Genomic DNA, 18705 nt, shown 5'->3' with positions numbered 1-18705 from the left:
GAAACCAATGCGGAGTGCGGCGTCATATATGCACCAAACGTAATTGGATTTTCTGTTCTATATGCTTAAATAATAAAAATATTCCGGATACTGCCGCTTTAAAACAAATACTAAAAGTAACTAATATAAATAGTACACAGAATAAATCATGTTAATAGTTTTTCTCTTTAGAAAATAATTTAACACAAGGAATCTCACAATATTTTTATCTCGTCGACTGCCTTCCTTTTTAGTAGGTATTTAATATTTTTAAAATACCATATTTACACCTCGGATGCACGATGGAAATATAACCTTCTGGTTCATCCCGTGTCCTAATGTCGGTACTTATATGATGTTTTTAAATTAACAACAGCTAGTGCAACTAAAATGGGTTAACACTCAAACCATAATCTATTTGTCTATCTAGGATGCTTAAAAATTTGCGTTAATCACAAGTGATTATTTAAAGTAACGCTAAATTAATTTGAACTAACGCTGTAATGGAAAAAAGAGAGAGGTTTTATAGTTGACGACAAATACAATGTTACCGATCAAAATAAGTATGACAAATTACACGAATTTCCTAATTCATCGATGATATCAAATCTGAACGCTATTTCTTGTCTGCAAGACTTCCGAACGTTCCAGCATTCAGTTCCTTCAGACTTAGGTTTAGGTTTAGGGTTAGGGTTAGTGTTATCATTAGCATGCATTCTGGAATGTTCGAAAGTCTTTCCCAGCGAACGATGTTTAGTCCATCCCCTCCTCCTACAAAAATATGTGTGGGTAAGAAGAAAAGTAAAAGTGGTTATGGAAATAATAATCCCCCCCCCCCCCAAAAAAAAAAAAAAAAAAAAACAAAAAAAAAAAAGAAGAAGAAAGAAACAAAAGGCACACAAGTATTATTGTGTGGAATTTAGAAATCATTTGGCTCAAAATAAATAACTTGTAATAAATTCCATATAAGGTTAGGGTTAGGGTGTAACCCAAACCATGGGCGTATGGGGACTCTTTCATTTAGGGGGGCTGGAGGGGTTGATTTGCCCGACATTTTACCCAGATAAAAACTGCCCGAATTTTCCCCACTGTTTTGCCCAAATTTGGGAGGGGGGGGGGGGGGGGGAATTGCCACATATTTCAGATACTAAATTGTAATCATGTCACCTAATGCTATATCGACTTCGCTGAGATCTCTTGGACAAAAAAGCCTGTAATTTTTCGCCGAATGTCATTTGCTTTTTTTAATGAAATACTTTTCAAGAGGGTTGGAAGCCTCCGAACAATGTGACGCAATTAATATGACGTCATGACAATTAATTTACAGTCAAATTGTATCTATGAGGTTTAACAGAATTGGACTGAATGAATTTTGTGAGCCGTGTTTTGTCTATTCTGTATAAAAAAGACAGGCTAGCTCGCGTTTCTTCAGTTGACTTTTACCATGTTCGAATCAGTTATGAAGGTACACTCAGATAGCCGCCAACATGGGCGACTCCAGCCATCAATATTACATAATATGGGCTCAAGTGTGGAAATGCAATAGGACTTCCTTTTATAATAAATCTAGCAGACATGCGCATTCATCTATTAAACAGGTAAATCTGATAGGTAACTGACTTCGACTGAATGAGTTTTGTGAACCGTGTCTTGTGTGTTTTGTATAAATAGCGAGCCGGCTAGCGTTTCTTCAGTCGACCGATGTTATGTCCAAGGTGATCTACAGTTGATCGTAGCTGAGCCGATAATGAACGTACACCCAAACAGCCACTACCATGGGTAATGCAAGCAGTCCGGTCAGTACTATGAACGAGGCAGACACCGAACGTTTGACTGAAACAACCAAGTGGTTATGGATAATATGCGGACCACTTATTTTCATTCCCGGATTAATAGGCAACTTTATTGCCATGTGGATTTTCATAAAATTGAAAATCACTTCTTCCAAAGCCTTTTTTCATCTATTTATTTTAGCTGTCACTGATACTGCAGTTCTGTTTACTAACCTCGGCAGACCGTGGATTAAGCACACGTTTGATTTAGAGGTACGAGACCTTTCAGACGCAGGTTGCAAACTTCATCAATTCTTTGCTTACACATTCATGGATTTCTCTGGATGGATTATGGTCTCTCTTGCAATCGAGAGGTTTCTCAGCGTTTATAGGCCTATGGATTACCAGAAATGGTGCACCATTAAACTAGCAATGTTGAAACTTGTAATCATATTTATTGTGATATGCGCTATAAATGCTCACTTATTGGGGACATACGGACTCAGTAATGATAATGTGTGTGATATCATAAATAAGGACTTTCGTCATTACGACGAAACTATATTTATTTGGATAGATCTCTGTGTTCTATCATTAATTCCGTTTGTAATAATGCTTACGTGTTCTGTGCTAATCGTTTACAAGCTTAAAAACTCGGACATGGTCCGACATCCCTCTCTTCACACTTCGTCATTAAAAAATTCAGAAACCAGTAAATGGAAGACAGAGAACAGAAACACGCCTCACACGCGGTTACTGGTTGTCTTGGCAATTGTTTACATTTGCCTGTGTCTACCTAATTCTACCACCTATCCCGTCGATGAATTACTAGTACGTCCGAAGAATACCAGTTATAGCAGTGCCCAGTGGGATGTTGCCTGGACAGTTACGTATCTTCTACAGCTGTGTAACTACGCAATAAACACCATTATTTACACGAAACAATCCAAGAAGTTTAATGAAGAATTTCAAAAACTGATTTGTTGCCAACTAATCAGGTTTGTATCCGTTTGCATTTCCCACCCACCCACCCTCTCTCTCTCTCTTAGCTCATACAATCTAATTAAAATTAGCTCCACTATTACATGTGGATCTAATAGCAGCCCGTTGGAGCTCATGTCCAGTTGACCTATCATTCGACCAATAAAAACCTTACTTGCAAAATCATGCCGGTTGTCACGGGGATCCTATAATACCCGTAACTGAATGAAACACGATTGTCCAAATATCTCTCCTAACTGTATATCTATTAGATCTCTCTGTAACGGGCAGTTATACCCGCTGGCTCGTCTAGGTACGATCAGAGATACGATCTTATATAAAGTATATGTAATATAGCACGTTTAGTTCACTAGAAAACACAACAAAAACACAATACACTTTGGAATCTGTATTAACCTACGCTGACAAATGTACTGCCGCAGTAGTTAATTAACAACAACAAATAATAACAACCCAGAACTGATCACTTAATTAGTTAATCTCTAGGTGTCTAGTTTACACAATATGCTAATCACTTCACCGTGACACAACACCCACACGTGTGATAATTGAGAAACGCTTCCAGGAGAACTTAATTAATAAAGGAATTACAACTCTATTCCTAACTGGTTAATTTTTAATTAACCCTTACTACTCGTTCAGTAACGTGTGATAATTGAGAAACGCTTCCAGGGGAACTTAATTAATAAAGGAATTACAACTCTATTCCTAACTGGTTAATTTTTAATTAACCCTGTAACCTTGTAACACAGAATTTATACTGGTACCTATCACAATAAAGACAATAACCTACAGTTTACCTAGGTCCTCTAGGATGACTGGATAAGCTTTATATATATATATATATATATATATATATATATATATATATATATATATATATATATATCAGAACGGCGAGCCTACAGTATATTGCGTCAGATGACCGGCAGCACCGTCTAAATAATATTGGTATAATACAGTATTAAAATATTTAAAGTCACATCAATCACATCAAGGTTATACACAGAGCAGAAATAAAATTATTTACCAGTCCGGACGGACAGCTATCCCTGGAAGCCTTCCTATATTTCTCAAGTGATATCCCACAGCGACCAAGACGGCATATCGTTCTCTTAGATTGCCAGACTCAATGACGCCAAGTCGCCGAAACACGGTTGTAAAAACCGCACTCGCGGAGGTATTACGTAACTACTGGCCACATGGCCTCCACACCTGGACTAAGTGCATATTGGGATGCACGGTCGCGCGAAGGTATTACGTAACAAGGTGCCCACCTGGGCTAAGTGCATATTGGAACTGCACACGGCTCTCTAAAACAATTAATATCGCCACAGGCGAAAAGAAATTAAGAGCATGTACCGTCACACCAGTGATTTGAAAAAAAAAAGAAAACATTCGTGATTATGCCTAGGGTATACGAAATGATTCGGGTGAATTACCAAGTATGCCGGAAACTAATTTCAATATAAAATTTTATATAAAATTCGTTTCAAGACGAAAAAAAAACCCGTGATGGTATACCCATACAATTTGTTCATACTACTATACAATCCAGAGTTTATTATTGCACTTTCACCCCGTTTTTTCAATGTTGAAATAGACCAACAAGTTCGCCTATTGCATAAATAGTCTCGACCGTTATTTTTAGAATTTGTATGCTCCCGAATAACGTTATAAAAGGCGAAGGGTAATTGGTCGATATTTAAATTGTCGGTATATGTTTTATTTTTCATAGTTTGAGACAAAATATTTTTAAAAATAATTAGTTTCATTTCATTTTATTTTTAACACAAGATAGCAAATTAAATAGAGAATTTTAAAAACATGTATATATATATATAATATAATTAAAAAATATGTATATGTTGGAAGCATTCACAGTTTAGGATAATGCCAATAAACTCCATATATATATATATATATATATATATATATATATATATATATATATATATATATATATATATATATATATATGTATGTACGTATGTTGTGTAAGCTGTGTTTATGTGTGCGCATACGTAAACCTGTGTATCTGAAACTGAAAATCTTTTTTAAAAATTAATTTAAATTATCATGCGTATGCGATATACAATTTATAACACTGCGTTACGGTTACATACGCAACAATTCTGGATAGCACTGCACACAAAGGGCTTATCTGACTCACAAACACGACATTGATATTATCGTGATTACGTACATGCAAAAAGAGATATGGATACAGGACGTCGTCGTTTTAAAACCACATTCTCCTTCGCAAACCACGGTCATTAGATATTCAAGCACGAGATATCTAGTTTAAACGTGTTATATACACATGTATCAATTACACGTTGTGAATATACTGCAGAAATTTTACCCGCGGGTTATTTACCCAGTACAATTAAGAACTTAAACTATGTTCTAACTGCAACTCATATCATTACAAAGTCCTTTCAAAGTTCACACCAAGCTACTTTATAGAAATGCAGAACATAATTAAAATATTAACATCGTATAAACAGTTTTTAATGTGTACGGGGCAACTGCGTGATGCACGTGCAAACTATGGAATGTGTTTCGGTGTGTTGATAAACAGACCTGAACGTTCTTTACTTGGATGTCTGTGGTCAAAACGTATGTTTTAATATTTCAGGTTCCCCTACTTTTTTTGAAGAATATATATATATTTATTATCCACTTAGTTCAAAATATTCAGGGAAATATAACCAGCATGACCCACGTGTATTATAACGATTTCACGTGCACAAATACTGACGTAATTTTGTGAAGCGACGTTATAACGTAATGCGGCTTCCCCAGTAATAAATATGTGTAAACGCGTATCAAAATGACGTCATTTCGTTGTCTCTTTTAGTTACGTTTGACAAGTTTTGACATGGTCCTAGCTTGTCATTCATAAAAATTTTGATAATAAAGAAATTATTACACTCACGTATGTACAGTAATCCTGACAAACAGAGAGAGAGAGAGAGAGAGAGAGAGAGAGAGAGAGAGAGAGAGAGAGAGAGAGAGAGAGAGAGAGAGAGAGAGAGATTATAAGAGTGTTTTTCGTTATCGTCAATATTATATACATGTATTACGAATACAAATTATATTATGCGAGCCTCTGGTGATAGTAACGATACCGAAACACACGTGGGTAATAATCTCTTTATCACATAATCTCAAGTTTAATACAACACATGTTTGTAAACTGTACACTCATCTTTTGAGTCCAGTCCGCATTACTAGATATTTCAAATGACGTACGAATATGTGACGTAAGAATATGTGACGCGTTGTCTTTTTTAATGGAAATGACGTCAGACCTCAATTTTGGATATTCTTACATAAAAATAAACTAATGCTTAACGGTTCTTTTTTTCCTGAAGGCTGGACAGCTTTCTGTGTAAGGTCGCTATTGAAATGCTTATGAATGCATACGTCAACTATATAGTGTGACATTTGTTTTAATGTCAGTACACATAATGCAGTGACCTCGATTAATGTACATTTCATTTGCAAAGTTATGAAATTCTGAAAGTATGTGATCTGAAAAATATCACATACTTTAATTACACTGGATATGTTAGCAAATACACACACACAAACACACACACACACACACACACACACACACACACACACACACACACACACACACACACACACATACATATATATATATATATATATATCAAAATAAAACAAACAAAACACATCATGGACAATACTGTTAGCGTTAACAGATATTATTAAATATAGAACTTCTTAAACAGGTTTAGAAATGCATTACCTGACACGAGTGACTGGGTCCAGCATTATAATCAGGAAAAGTCTGCTAACATAGTTAACAATAAAGTGTAGTGTAATGTTTCAACACGATTGCCGACTTCATGCGAACTGGAATTTTATTTTTTATCAGATCGATACATTGTAAACGAAAAGGTTTTGAACGAAGAGACAGCACAATTTAACATGAACTGTCTTAAAACAAAACTGAATTTACTGAAAAAAATAAGGATTAGGTTTGGACAGAAGCAAGATTGAGCGAGTCAACTACTCGCCAATGCCAGAAACTTTACTGATATAGGGGCATGCAAAAATTCTCTCTCTCTCTCTCTCTCTCTCTCTCTCTCTCTCTCTCTCTCTCTCTCTCTCTCTCTCTCTCTCTCTCTCTCTCTCTCTCTCTCTCACTACTCGCCAACAAGAGTTGGCAGTGAAATATAAATCTAGTTTTACATTTACTATACAGAACTTTATGTAAAACGTTAGACGATCTCCATTCCCCTCCCAAATTAAAAAACGACCCTCTATAACCCCACATAAAAAACCCAACTCCCAAAATACCAACAACAAATAAAAAAACAAAACAATAACAAACACACACAAAAACTGCGAAACATGAAAAATGAACGCCAATGAGACATTAGCTGTAATTGCTGAACATAATTAAATATTAAATACTTCAAGTGTAAACTGGAAACCCCCACCCCGAAATCTATTATTAAGCGAGGTATTTTTGACGTATATAAAATATATATTATGCATATGATATAATCATTAGTAATGGGTACAATTAAAGTAATTATACCACAGATAACATTATTATCATTATTGTTTTCTTCAGAAGACCCAGATCGCAGGAACAATCTTCCAGAATACTGAAGAACATGAATGGTGACCATAACAGAAGACACAACTTGGCGACTTCATTTACTTTATCAACATCGATAGGTGACAGCGATTTTGCCAACACCATCTCCAGTGTAGTTGGTCTGAATCATAGTTCACTGGGCTCGTTGAAACCCAAAGTGTGTAACCCAGCAGATATCCACTGTATTGAGGCACAATGTGAGGCAGCAGAAGATCCTGCTATTAAACATGCCACTGGTAACGACGGTAGAAATACGAGACGCACTTTCGAGTCAAATTATGACAACTTACAAGAAAGGGCGAATGAACAGTCGAAAGGAAAACAGAGCGGAGCTGGAGAAACACTTAACAGTATTGATGTGTTGGAGAACAGTGCTGGTGAAAAACTGAACATTATTAGTGAAACAGAGAACAGTATTGGTGAAACTCAAAACAGTATTGGTAAAACAGAAAACAGTGCTGGTGAAACACTGAACAATATTGGTGGAGGATTGAAGAATGGCGAAGAAACACAGAACAGTCTCTTTTTCAAATTCACTAGTTACAGTTTTTGTACGAAACCTTTTTCAGATTGTGATGACGTAGCATGTTCCATGTCTGCTAAGACGTGCCAGACTCTTATTCATGTTTCACCCACGATCACAGAATATATCACCCGGCTGTAAACGAGTAAATTACCAGTCGGTGAATTTCAAGAAAGAAAGAGAAACGTGTTTTCTTTATTTCTCAGAGGATCACGTAATCAGTTACAACCAACCGTTTTTAGAATTTTTGTTTTATTTATTGATCATGATTAAATAAAACACAATTTTTTTTTAATTTGTGTTTCTTCACATAAACTGGGAGGGTAAAAATACGAGAAAAAACAAACAACAAAACAACCGTATATATAAAACGTGTTTTGTTAATAATCAAATATGTTTTATAAAACCGTGTTTATACACAAATACCTTTTTATAAAACATTATTTATACAGAAATACGTTAAATAGAAATTTCAGAGATAATGGGTAGCGTCTATTCCTACCATAGTTCCACACAAAATTCGAGTACTTTTTTTCACAGGTACCCCATGCATGTTTCAAGCACAAAGCTTCTTGACACAGTGGTACTAGATGAAATAAAATTGCATACAGTTTTTGGCCAGATGAAACTATTTTATTTTACAACCAACACACTCACATTTATCACCAATCACAGGACTTGTGGTGTTCACTTCTCTATCAAAAGTTGGGTGCACCTCGAACTTTGACCCAGCCGGAAGTTATTTGGTTTAGTACTACCAACAACACTTGAAGAGACTCCTCTGGTCGATCACCAGTAGTATCTGGACACTCTTCAGTCATTGCGTCTTCCTGCTACACAAATGATCTGTCCAGCTAATGTTTGCCTCGACAAATTCAAAGGTCAATAATTGTCAAAACAATGGAAATTGACACCAGTAGCAGATACAATCTCCAAGCAGTCAACAGTGGTTTTTTTTTAGGTCTGTTGTTTCTAGAAGAGGCAAGATTCATGCAAAATGTGGACTGAAACGTTTGTCCATTACACAACCACACACCTGCTGATACATTTCTCCATCAAACCCAAAATCATGTCCAATTCGGCTTAATTAAAACAGCTAAATAATGCTTTTACCTGGTCTGTCTGGAGCTGGGTTCTTCTCAGCTATCGAGTCATCCATGAAAAGCATGCTCTTTAACTGAACCATATGCATGGGACTTACAAGCTACGCGGTCGAACCCGCTTACGTACATGAAACAGTGGGAAAACATGGCACTGCCTAGTGTATATTAAAATGTGTTATGTTCACATCTTCATCTGGCTAGAAAAGGTATAAAACGGGTATGACAGGTAGTGACTCATATTATATCTTAAATAGCTAGAGTTTATAATAATATAGATTATTTTCATAGGTTTATAGCTGATACTCAAAAGTTGACCAATTGGTACCATTCGAGGGCACGAAACTTAAATATGCTTTTTTGATAGATGAGTGTATCTGGTTCTCAAAACAGGATCATGGACCTTTCTGCAGAATAGATTACGGTGCGAAAATGAGTTTTAGTGGAGGGATATGTTTTCTAAACATTTGATAGCTTTTCTCTGCATTAACAAACAGAAATGCACCAATTGCAGCCCAAATGATTATAGACTAGCAAGAACTTTAATGGGCAATGGGGAAATAGCAAAGAAAGCAGAACATGGTACTTCTCATCTGATGGCCCATGTCTATTCAGGCTGTGATACTGCTGCTATAGTATACATATGATGTTGTTTATATACATATACCAGTAATGGCAATGCTAAGGTGAGAAAACTTGATGTCGGACGAGTTACGTGTTTTACAGAGACAGCTTGTCATGGTGAATGGAATGTAGTGATGAAGTACACGTATATAATAATGTGGTTGTTTTGTTCATACCCAGATGAACGTAAAAGAAATTACAGACAATACTTATAATTCAATTTGAATCAATAGAATAGAATAGATGATTAACAACATGGGTTCCAGACAATGGTAAATGTACACAAATAATGTGATGATCAACATCAATGTAAAAATTCAAGAGTTAAATAAAATCACAGTGTAAAGGACTGTGTAAAAATACAAATATCACAGATAAATAAAATTAAAATTTATAATAAAAGTCAGTAGTACGTAAGAATGTAATAAAAGTTCTGGATGGAATAAAAAGGGTTCCATCACATTTCTTTGGCCAAATATATCTGTTCTAGTTTCTTTCAGAGACTTACACTACACCACAATGTGGCGTGCCGTCAGAGTACACTGACAGTGCTCACACTGAGATGGTGGATCGTTCATCAAGATAATGAATGGGTCAAGTAGGTATGACCAATGCGAACACGACACAAGACTATTTCATCCTTCCTAAACTGCCTATAAGAGGACTGTCATTCTTCCAAGACTGGCTTGATAGCATGGATCTTGTTCGCAATTGCACCATCCCAATCATTTTGCCAAGTCGAAAAAATAAATTGGTTGATAATATGTTTAAACTCAGTATAAGGCACACCAACCCTGGCATGTTGCAAATCCAAAGCAGACTTGGCAGCTAAATCTGCCTTTTCATTACCCCTGATGCCAACATGGCTGGGCACCCAACAAAATACAATATCTTTGTTGGCAATGGATAAAAAGATCACCATCCCAAGTAAGGGATAATCCAGCTTCATATTGCGTAAAGCTTGGAGACACAAAAGTGAGTCGGTAAAAATAATAAATTGGATGCAATCGAATCCTTAATTTCTTTAAAGGCTATAATGTCTGCCCAAACTTTGGCACTAAAGATTGATGCCGAGCCAGGTAGTCTCATTGAAAGATATTGTGTCTGAAGGAAAAAACTGTAGCACAAGCCACATAATTCCCATCCCGTGTTCCGTCTGCTTTCACAGGAATGTAATCACGGTATCTGTCTTGAATTTCCATGAAAAATTGCTTGTACATAACAGCATCTGTATGATCTTTCTTCAGATGCGCACGATCAAACACCATTTTAGGTGGTGTAATACACCAAGGTGATAAAACAAAATATGAAGGAGATTCTAAAGTATGTGTTAAATCAATGTTGGAAATCGACCAAAAAACAACAACCCACCCGCTTAATGCGAAGACTATATTTGAATGACACTTGCTAATAATAACACTAAAACTTCATACTTTATTTTGAATTATTGTTGGTCCATAAACAATTACGCTAAATCGCGAACGCTTATGAGAAGGTGAAATAATATAGACAGGCTGAATCGTATATGAAAGGAATAGAAATGTTTGTCGAAATGTTGTAACGAAAGTGAAATCACGTTAAAAAAACAAACATCGGAGTAAATGGGTAATAGATCTGCGATAAATGTAAAACAGCGGATTCGCATATGCATTGTAGGTGAGACGAATTTTATTTTTTATATATAAATCTAATCAGTTGATTCATAAATACATGAACTGTATAAATGTGCTTTGTCACGAATTGTGGTCTATTAATATATGAAGAAACAAAATAATATGACAAACAAACAAACATTTACAGAATGTTTCGGCATGATTAGTAAAACACATTTTAGTTGACGATAATTTAAAACAAGTACAAAACGTAACTAATGTAAATAGTACACAGCCTAAATCATAGTAATAGTTTTTCTCTTTAAAAAATACTTTTACACTTGGAATCTGACAATATTTTTATCTCGTCGACTGCCTTCCTTTTTAGTAGGTATTTAATATTTAAAAAAATACCATATTTACACCTCGGCTGCACGATAAAAATATACCTTCTGGTCCGTCTCATGTCCAAACGTCGGTACTTATATGATGTTTTTAAATTAACAACAGATAGTGCAACTAAAATGGGTTAACACTCGATCCATAATCTATTTTTCTATCGAGGTTGCTTAAAAATTTGCGTTAATGACAAATGATTATTTGAAGTAACGCTAAATTACTTTGAACTAACGCTGTAATGGAAACAAGAGAGAGAAGTTTTATAGTTGACGACAATACAATGTTACCGATCAAAATAAGTATGACAAATTACACGAATTTCTTAATTCATCGGTGATATCAAATCAGAACGCTATTTCTCGTCTGCATGACTTCCGAACGTTCCAGCATTCAGTTCATTCAGACTTAGGTTCAGGGTTAGGGTTAGTGATATCATTAGCATGCATTCTGGAATGTTCGGAAGTCTTTCCCAGCGAACGATGTTGAGTCTATCCCCTCCTACAAAAATGTGTGTGGGTTTTTAAAATTAATTTTAGTTTCGTTTCACGTAAGAAGAAAAGTAAAAGTGGTTATGGAAATAATAATTACCCCCCCCCCCCCCCAAAAAAAAAAAAAAAAAAAAAAAAAAGAGCAAATATACGTTCCCTGTGAGAACTATAAACTGTAGCGTTTTGATATTTTTGTCAGATGCACATTTCAAATTACTGAACGATTCTAGACTATTATTCATTGCCATACACTAGTACCATGATACGCTGTAACACTAACAAGGACTATACACTTTAGCGTTTTGATATTTGTTGCAACAATCTAATTAAAATTAGCTCCACTGGTTAATTACTCTTACCTGTGGATATAACAGCCACTGGAGCTCATGTCCAGTTGACCTTTCATTCGACCAATCAAAACCTTACTTGCACACTCATACCAGTGATTTGAAAACAATTTGAAAACATTCGGAATTATGCCGAGGGTATACGAAATGATCCGGGTGAATTACGAAGTATGTCGAAAACTACTTTCAATATAAAATTTTATATAAAATTCGTTTTAAGACGAAAAAAAACCCGTGATGGTATAGTCATAAAATCTGTTTATACTAGTATACAATCCAGAGTTTATTACTGCACTTGTCCCCCTGTTTTTTAATGTTGGAATAGACAAACAAGTTCTCCTATTGCATAAATTGTCTCGCCCGATATTTCTAGAATTTGCATGCTCCCGAATAACGTTATAAAAGGCGCGAAGTGTAAATTGTTTATTTATTTATTTTTAATTTTTATTACCCCAGAAACCATTTGGTAATGTCAGGGTTGGGGGCCCTGAAGTCATTACTTACAGTATGAGCCTATAATATAACTACATATAGGCCTATATGTCAGGGATCTATCCAGACATTCTCTGGCACCCCAAAAGGTCCCCCTCCCAAAAGAAACAGGCATTGAAAATTCTCAATTTGTCTTCATTGTTTATTTTGTTTTCCCAATTTAATCTGCTATAGGACCCTGGTGAAAAATCCTGGACAAATCCCTGCATGTACATATATAAATATGCATGTATAGAGGTTATTCTCAACAAGGGATGCAAGATGATGTGACGTGAATAACCTCTATTAAAAATAACCAATATACAATACCTTTACATTACAGGTTTCATATTGGCAGATACAAAAATAAGAGAGAATGTTCAAGTCAAGAAAGAGAGAGGGAAAAAAAAAAAAAAAATTTAACTAAATTTAATTGTGTTTTTTTTTAAATAAAATAATAAAGAGAAAAGAAGACAGATTTCCAAACTATAACCATTAACCATTTGTTTCGAAGAAAATTTGCCAAGGTCCCCAAACTTCTTCAAATTCACTGAACTGACATTTGTTTATACAATATATATTTTTCAATTTGCAGGTTATCTTTTATTATATTTTGAAGTGCCTCAACAGTTAGTCTGGACTTCTGAATTTTCATTCTATAAATGTAATATTTTACATTAATAATTAGCCAATTTATAAATCTGTATTTTTTATTTGTAAGTCCAAACAAAACTATATTTTTGTCCAATAAGATGTGTTAATCTTTGGCTTGTAACCAATATTCAACAGCTTTCCAGACTTCAGCAACTTTTGTACAATTATAAAACAAATGTTCCAATGTTTCTAGTTGGAGATAACAAAAATGACAAATATCAGAATCTATATATTTTATTTTATGCAAAAAAGTATTTGTTGCTATAGTTCTGTGTAAGATTTTATACTGGAACCACATTAAAGATGGGTCTTTCAAAACTGAAAACGGTAAACTGTAATAATATCCCAATATTTGTGGAGAAAAAGTACAACCCAATTTATAATATTTTATTTGTGATGTAGGTATTACTTTATTCCTGTTCAATAATTGGTATATTGTTTTACATCCCTTTGCATCTTTTAGAAAAATTCTTAGATTGAAAGGGAAAATTTGATTGAGGTACAAATATTTGGTTATCAGTTTTAATATTGCCAATAAATGTTCTGATTGCTCTTATTAAAGTGGCATATTCTAAAACATTTGATTTTTTATTGTATCTTGCTTTACAAACTTCATAATCCATAAACTGTCCTTGCTCATTCAATAAATCTTGTATAAAAAATATGCCTTTTTCAATAAAGTGTTTATACAATATAGGTTTATCATCTTTAATGATATGACTATTATACCAAAAATTTGTACTCTTATTTCATCATTATTTTCCCAAGTCTGTTTTTGTTGTATCTTTAACCAACTTTGTAATACATTTTTTCAAAACAGATTTTTAATTAGTTTTTATTTTTTCTGAAGGAAATAATCACCTTAATTTAACAAAATTGCTGTCTTTAGTCCTGCTATTGCCTGGAATAGAGTTTTCCATTTTGAATTTGAGGTAAAAAGTCTTCTTATCCAAGAGGCTTTTAATGCAATCATAAAATTTGAAAAATGTAACATTTTAATGCCTCCATTTTTATAGTCTTATACTAATACTTCTCGTTTAATTCTTTCTGGTTTGTTCTGCCAAATAAAAGTATACAACATTGTATTTATTTGTTTTGTTATTACTTCAGGTGGATTTGGTAAGGAAATAAGTAAATGAATTATTTGTGGTACTATTAAAGTTTTAACAACAACGATCTGACCCAAAACAGTCAACTTCCTTGATGACCATTGTTTTATTAATTTTTTCATTTGAAGTACTTTTTGTTCGAAATTATTTATACTAATTTGTTCAATATTAACAGGAAATTCACTCACCCCAAGTTAGTTTCCATTTTGAATGATGAAATACCTCTTTGGAAAACGTTCTACTACCAATCCAAATAATTTTAGTTTTTGAATAGTTAATTTTCAGACCACAAACATTAGCATACTGGTCTAATATTCTTAGAGTTGTGTGCAAAGATTTGGGAGATCCATCTAACATGAAGGTTGTATCATCTGCATACTGAGATATTATGTACCGGTATTCTTCACCTTCTATGTTAATACCTTTAATTTCTTTAGAATTCCTTATTTATATTGCTAGTATCTCTAGTATTGCTAAATATTTAGTGGGCTTCTCTCCTTCTTCATTTCATTTAGCTCTAGACCTAATAAACTGTCTTAATTTCTATCAATTCATTTATTTTTTCATCTAGTAATTTGAAATCAATCATATTTTCATCTTGTTCTAAACAAATTATTTCATCACAAATACTTACTTCTTTAATGTCTTCAGTTTTCTTTTTAAATGAAGAATAAGATATAGTTTTCCCTCTTATTTCCATTAACAGAACTTCTAGAAAAAGTTGATCATTAATTGTAAACTGAACATTTTCATCTGAGATTGTTTTGATATTTTCTAAGTTATAAACAGGTACATTTTCATCTGAGATTGGTTTGATATTTTCTAAGTTATAAACAGGTACATATTGACTCTTAACATCTAAAATGGTTTCTTTAATTGTTTCAATATATTTTTTATCTTTAAGTAACGAGTTGTTAAATTTCCAAAGTCCTTTACCCTTTTCCATATTAGATAACTTTAATTGTAAAATGACTCCACAATGATCAGACCTGTAACTAGTCTCTATCCATACCTTTGCTACAAATGTCATTAGATTTTCGGATATAAGATAAAAGTCCAATTTAGCTTGTTTCACTGGGCTCTTTTTTGTCCAAGTATACTTTTTTAGGTCAGGGTAAAGTTCACGAAATGGATCCTTAAAACTACATTTTTCAAAATTTTCTAAAACTCTTTCTCTTGCTTTAGGGTTATTAATATGTATATAATTTCTTGTATCTAGATTTTGGTTAAGCACCAAATTAAAGTCACCACAAAGAATAAATGTTTCATTTTCAAATTCTTCAAGTAATTTCAAAATGTTCTCATAAAAAATTGGGCTATCCTCATTTGGACCATATATATTGACAAGTGTGATTCTCTCCCCTTCCATAGTTATATCAAGTACTATGCAATTTCCGGAAATATCTGTTTTCATTTTATGTAATTTGTATTCAAAATTGTTATTAAACAGAATAGCTACACCCCTCGAATTTCCTGAAAATGAACTAAATATACATTTAAATCCCCATTGAGTTTGTATATAAGGTTCTAACTCTGCTGTAAAATGTATGTGTTGTACACAATATATACTACATTTCTTTTGTTTTAAATAGTTCAAAACATGCCTTCTTTTTTCAGGAACTCCCAATCCCTGGCAGTTAACAGTCATAATTTGTATGCAAGCCATCCTGCGACATATTCGAAAGAAAGCTGTTCTTATTTGGTAAAAAAAAAGTGTTTGCATATATTAAATCAAAACAAGTTATATTTAATGTCATTTGCAATGCAGTCAGAATAGTCTGTCTGTAAAAGAAAAGTAGAGAGAAAAGTAAAAAAAAAGAAGTTTTTTCTCTTAAGACCCATTGGTGCATTAGCTCCGTTAAAACAAACTAAATATCAATGATGGGATAAGTCGAAACAACTGGGCATATAATTCAAATACTTATGTACAGTAGTACGTGTATTTCATACATTACAAATATGTTTGTTCTAACATTTTTCAAATATTGCATTATGTAAAACTTAAAATATTTTTCTTTCATATGCATTTCAGCCGATGAATAACATTACTTTTTGTGTTTATTCGTAGGAGAAGGAAAAAAAGAAATAAAAGGCAAATGTTTCCTTTCACTATCTAGTCATATGTTATGTCAAGACAAATATTCAACAGTATTTTCTTTGCCTATCATCACTGTCTATGTTAACCGTATAGTAATATTGAATTTTCACGATAACACCACAGACACTGTCACACATAGTCAGGAAAAATGAAACAATCAGGTAATGTTAGAATATCGGGGTGCTGTATTAGGCGGTTTATTAACATAACATTTTCTCTTGTAACATCGTCTGTGATCCGAATTGAATGTTTCTCCTTTAACTGCTTTCGTACCTCGGAAGATCGAAATTTTACTACCACTGGTTTTATAATCTTCTTGTCAGCATGGTTTATTCTATGTATTGCCAAAATATCATCTTGTTTAATATATAATGACTCCTCCCTTTTCGCTGAAAATTATGGGGAACATTTCTTTCAGATTGTCGTCTTTTGTCTCGGTAATGTTAAAAACTTTCACGTTGTTTTTTCTCGAATATTGTTCGTTATGGTTAGAGAGAGTTATGGCAGTATTTACCAGAGATTTTAGTTTTTCGCACTCGGATTTTACTTCATCCAACTCTGTAGTTTGCTTTTCTAACTGTTCATTTAACTTTTCATTTTCCAGCTTAATATCGTGACAGTCATTTTTCAACTGGTTTATATCTAGTTCATTGATAACTTCATCCTTTATCTCCTTTTTCAAACTCTCTCGAATAGACCTGACAGGCGCGAAGTGTAATTGATCGATATTTATAGATGAAACGTCACTTGGACATGGGAGTCCACGCAATGCTGTTAGATCTACTGGTAGACCAGTAGACCTAATTGTAATCAGATTGTATTGTCTGATGCACATTTCAAATTACTGAGCTATTCTAGACTACTATTCACTGTCATACACTAGTACTATAATACGCAGTAGCACTAACAATGGATTAATCTGATTGTAATCCACCTATAGTCCTCACAGGGAATGCCTTTTTCATACTGTAGAATTTACTACATGTTATTTGTTTCTGAGCAGATTGTTTTCAAAAGTGCAGACAAATTTATTTTATTATTATTATCATTATTATTATTATTTTGTTATTTCCAAAACACTTTTACTTTTCTTCTTACGTCAAACCAAACTGAAATTATTTACAATTTTTGTTTCATAGATTGGTGGGACGGACTAAAGATGTGGCCATTACAAAATAATATTATATACATTATACATATATATATATATATATATATATATATATATATATATATATATATACATATATACATATACAGAAATCGTAGAAAAAACATTAAATTAACACAGATTCCACATACCAGATTGTAACCGTGTCACCTATATCGACTTCGCCGAGACAAAACATATGCAATTTCTAGCAATCTGCCATTTTATTTTTTTATGGATTAGTCTTCAAGAGGGGTGGAAGCCTCTCGAGTATGTGACGTAATCAATGTGACGTCATCACGATTGCATTATATCATAATCAACGCATGTCAAGGCGTGTGGATTAATTCACATCCTTCCATCCCACATTCAATAATTACGTAACGCTCTAAAGTTCGAACCACATTGTTAACTATGATAAATTACAGACCTACCTTTAATTACCGTTAGATTTCCCCCTCATTTTGTCCAGACAGAAATCTTGAAAAACAACCTATTGTAGTCACATAGATTTCACATACTAAATTGTAACCATGTCACCTAATGCTATATCGACTTCGCTGAGATCTCTTAGAGAAAGAGCCTGCAATTTTTCGCCGACTGTCATTTTGCTTCTTTTTTTTTTACGAAATACTTTTCAAGAGGGGTGGAAAGCTCCGAACAATGTGGCGCAATTAATATGACGTCATGACAATTGCTTTATACCATAATTCGATGGAACGATTCATGTGCGTACGCTATATTGTTGTATA

At 33.8% G+C, this 18705-nt stretch overlaps 1 protein-coding gene across 1 annotated transcript; it reads left to right on the top strand.

Moving 5' to 3' along the window:
- The first annotated feature begins 1663 nt into the window (after positions 1 to 1663).
- On the top strand, positions 1664 to 8216 carry LOC121375366 (gastrin-releasing peptide receptor-like). The gene is made up of 2 exons (XM_041502784.1): positions 1664 to 2749; positions 7372 to 8216. Exons 1-2 carry the CDS (start codon positions 1755 to 1757, stop codon positions 8060 to 8062), a joined length of 1686 nt encoding a protein of 561 aa, XP_041358718.1. The 5' UTR covers positions 1664 to 1754; the 3' UTR covers positions 8063 to 8216.
- The last annotated feature ends 10489 nt before the right edge of the window (positions 8217 to 18705 follow it).

The sequence above is a fragment of the Gigantopelta aegis genome, chromosome 6 (genome assembly GCF_016097555.1).
Source record: "Gigantopelta aegis isolate Gae_Host chromosome 6, Gae_host_genome, whole genome shotgun sequence".
Lineage (NCBI taxonomy): Eukaryota > Metazoa > Mollusca > Gastropoda > Neomphalida > Peltospiridae > Gigantopelta > Gigantopelta aegis.
The sequence above is the reverse complement of the archived record's forward strand: the minus strand, read 5'-3'. Positions and strand labels throughout refer to the sequence as shown.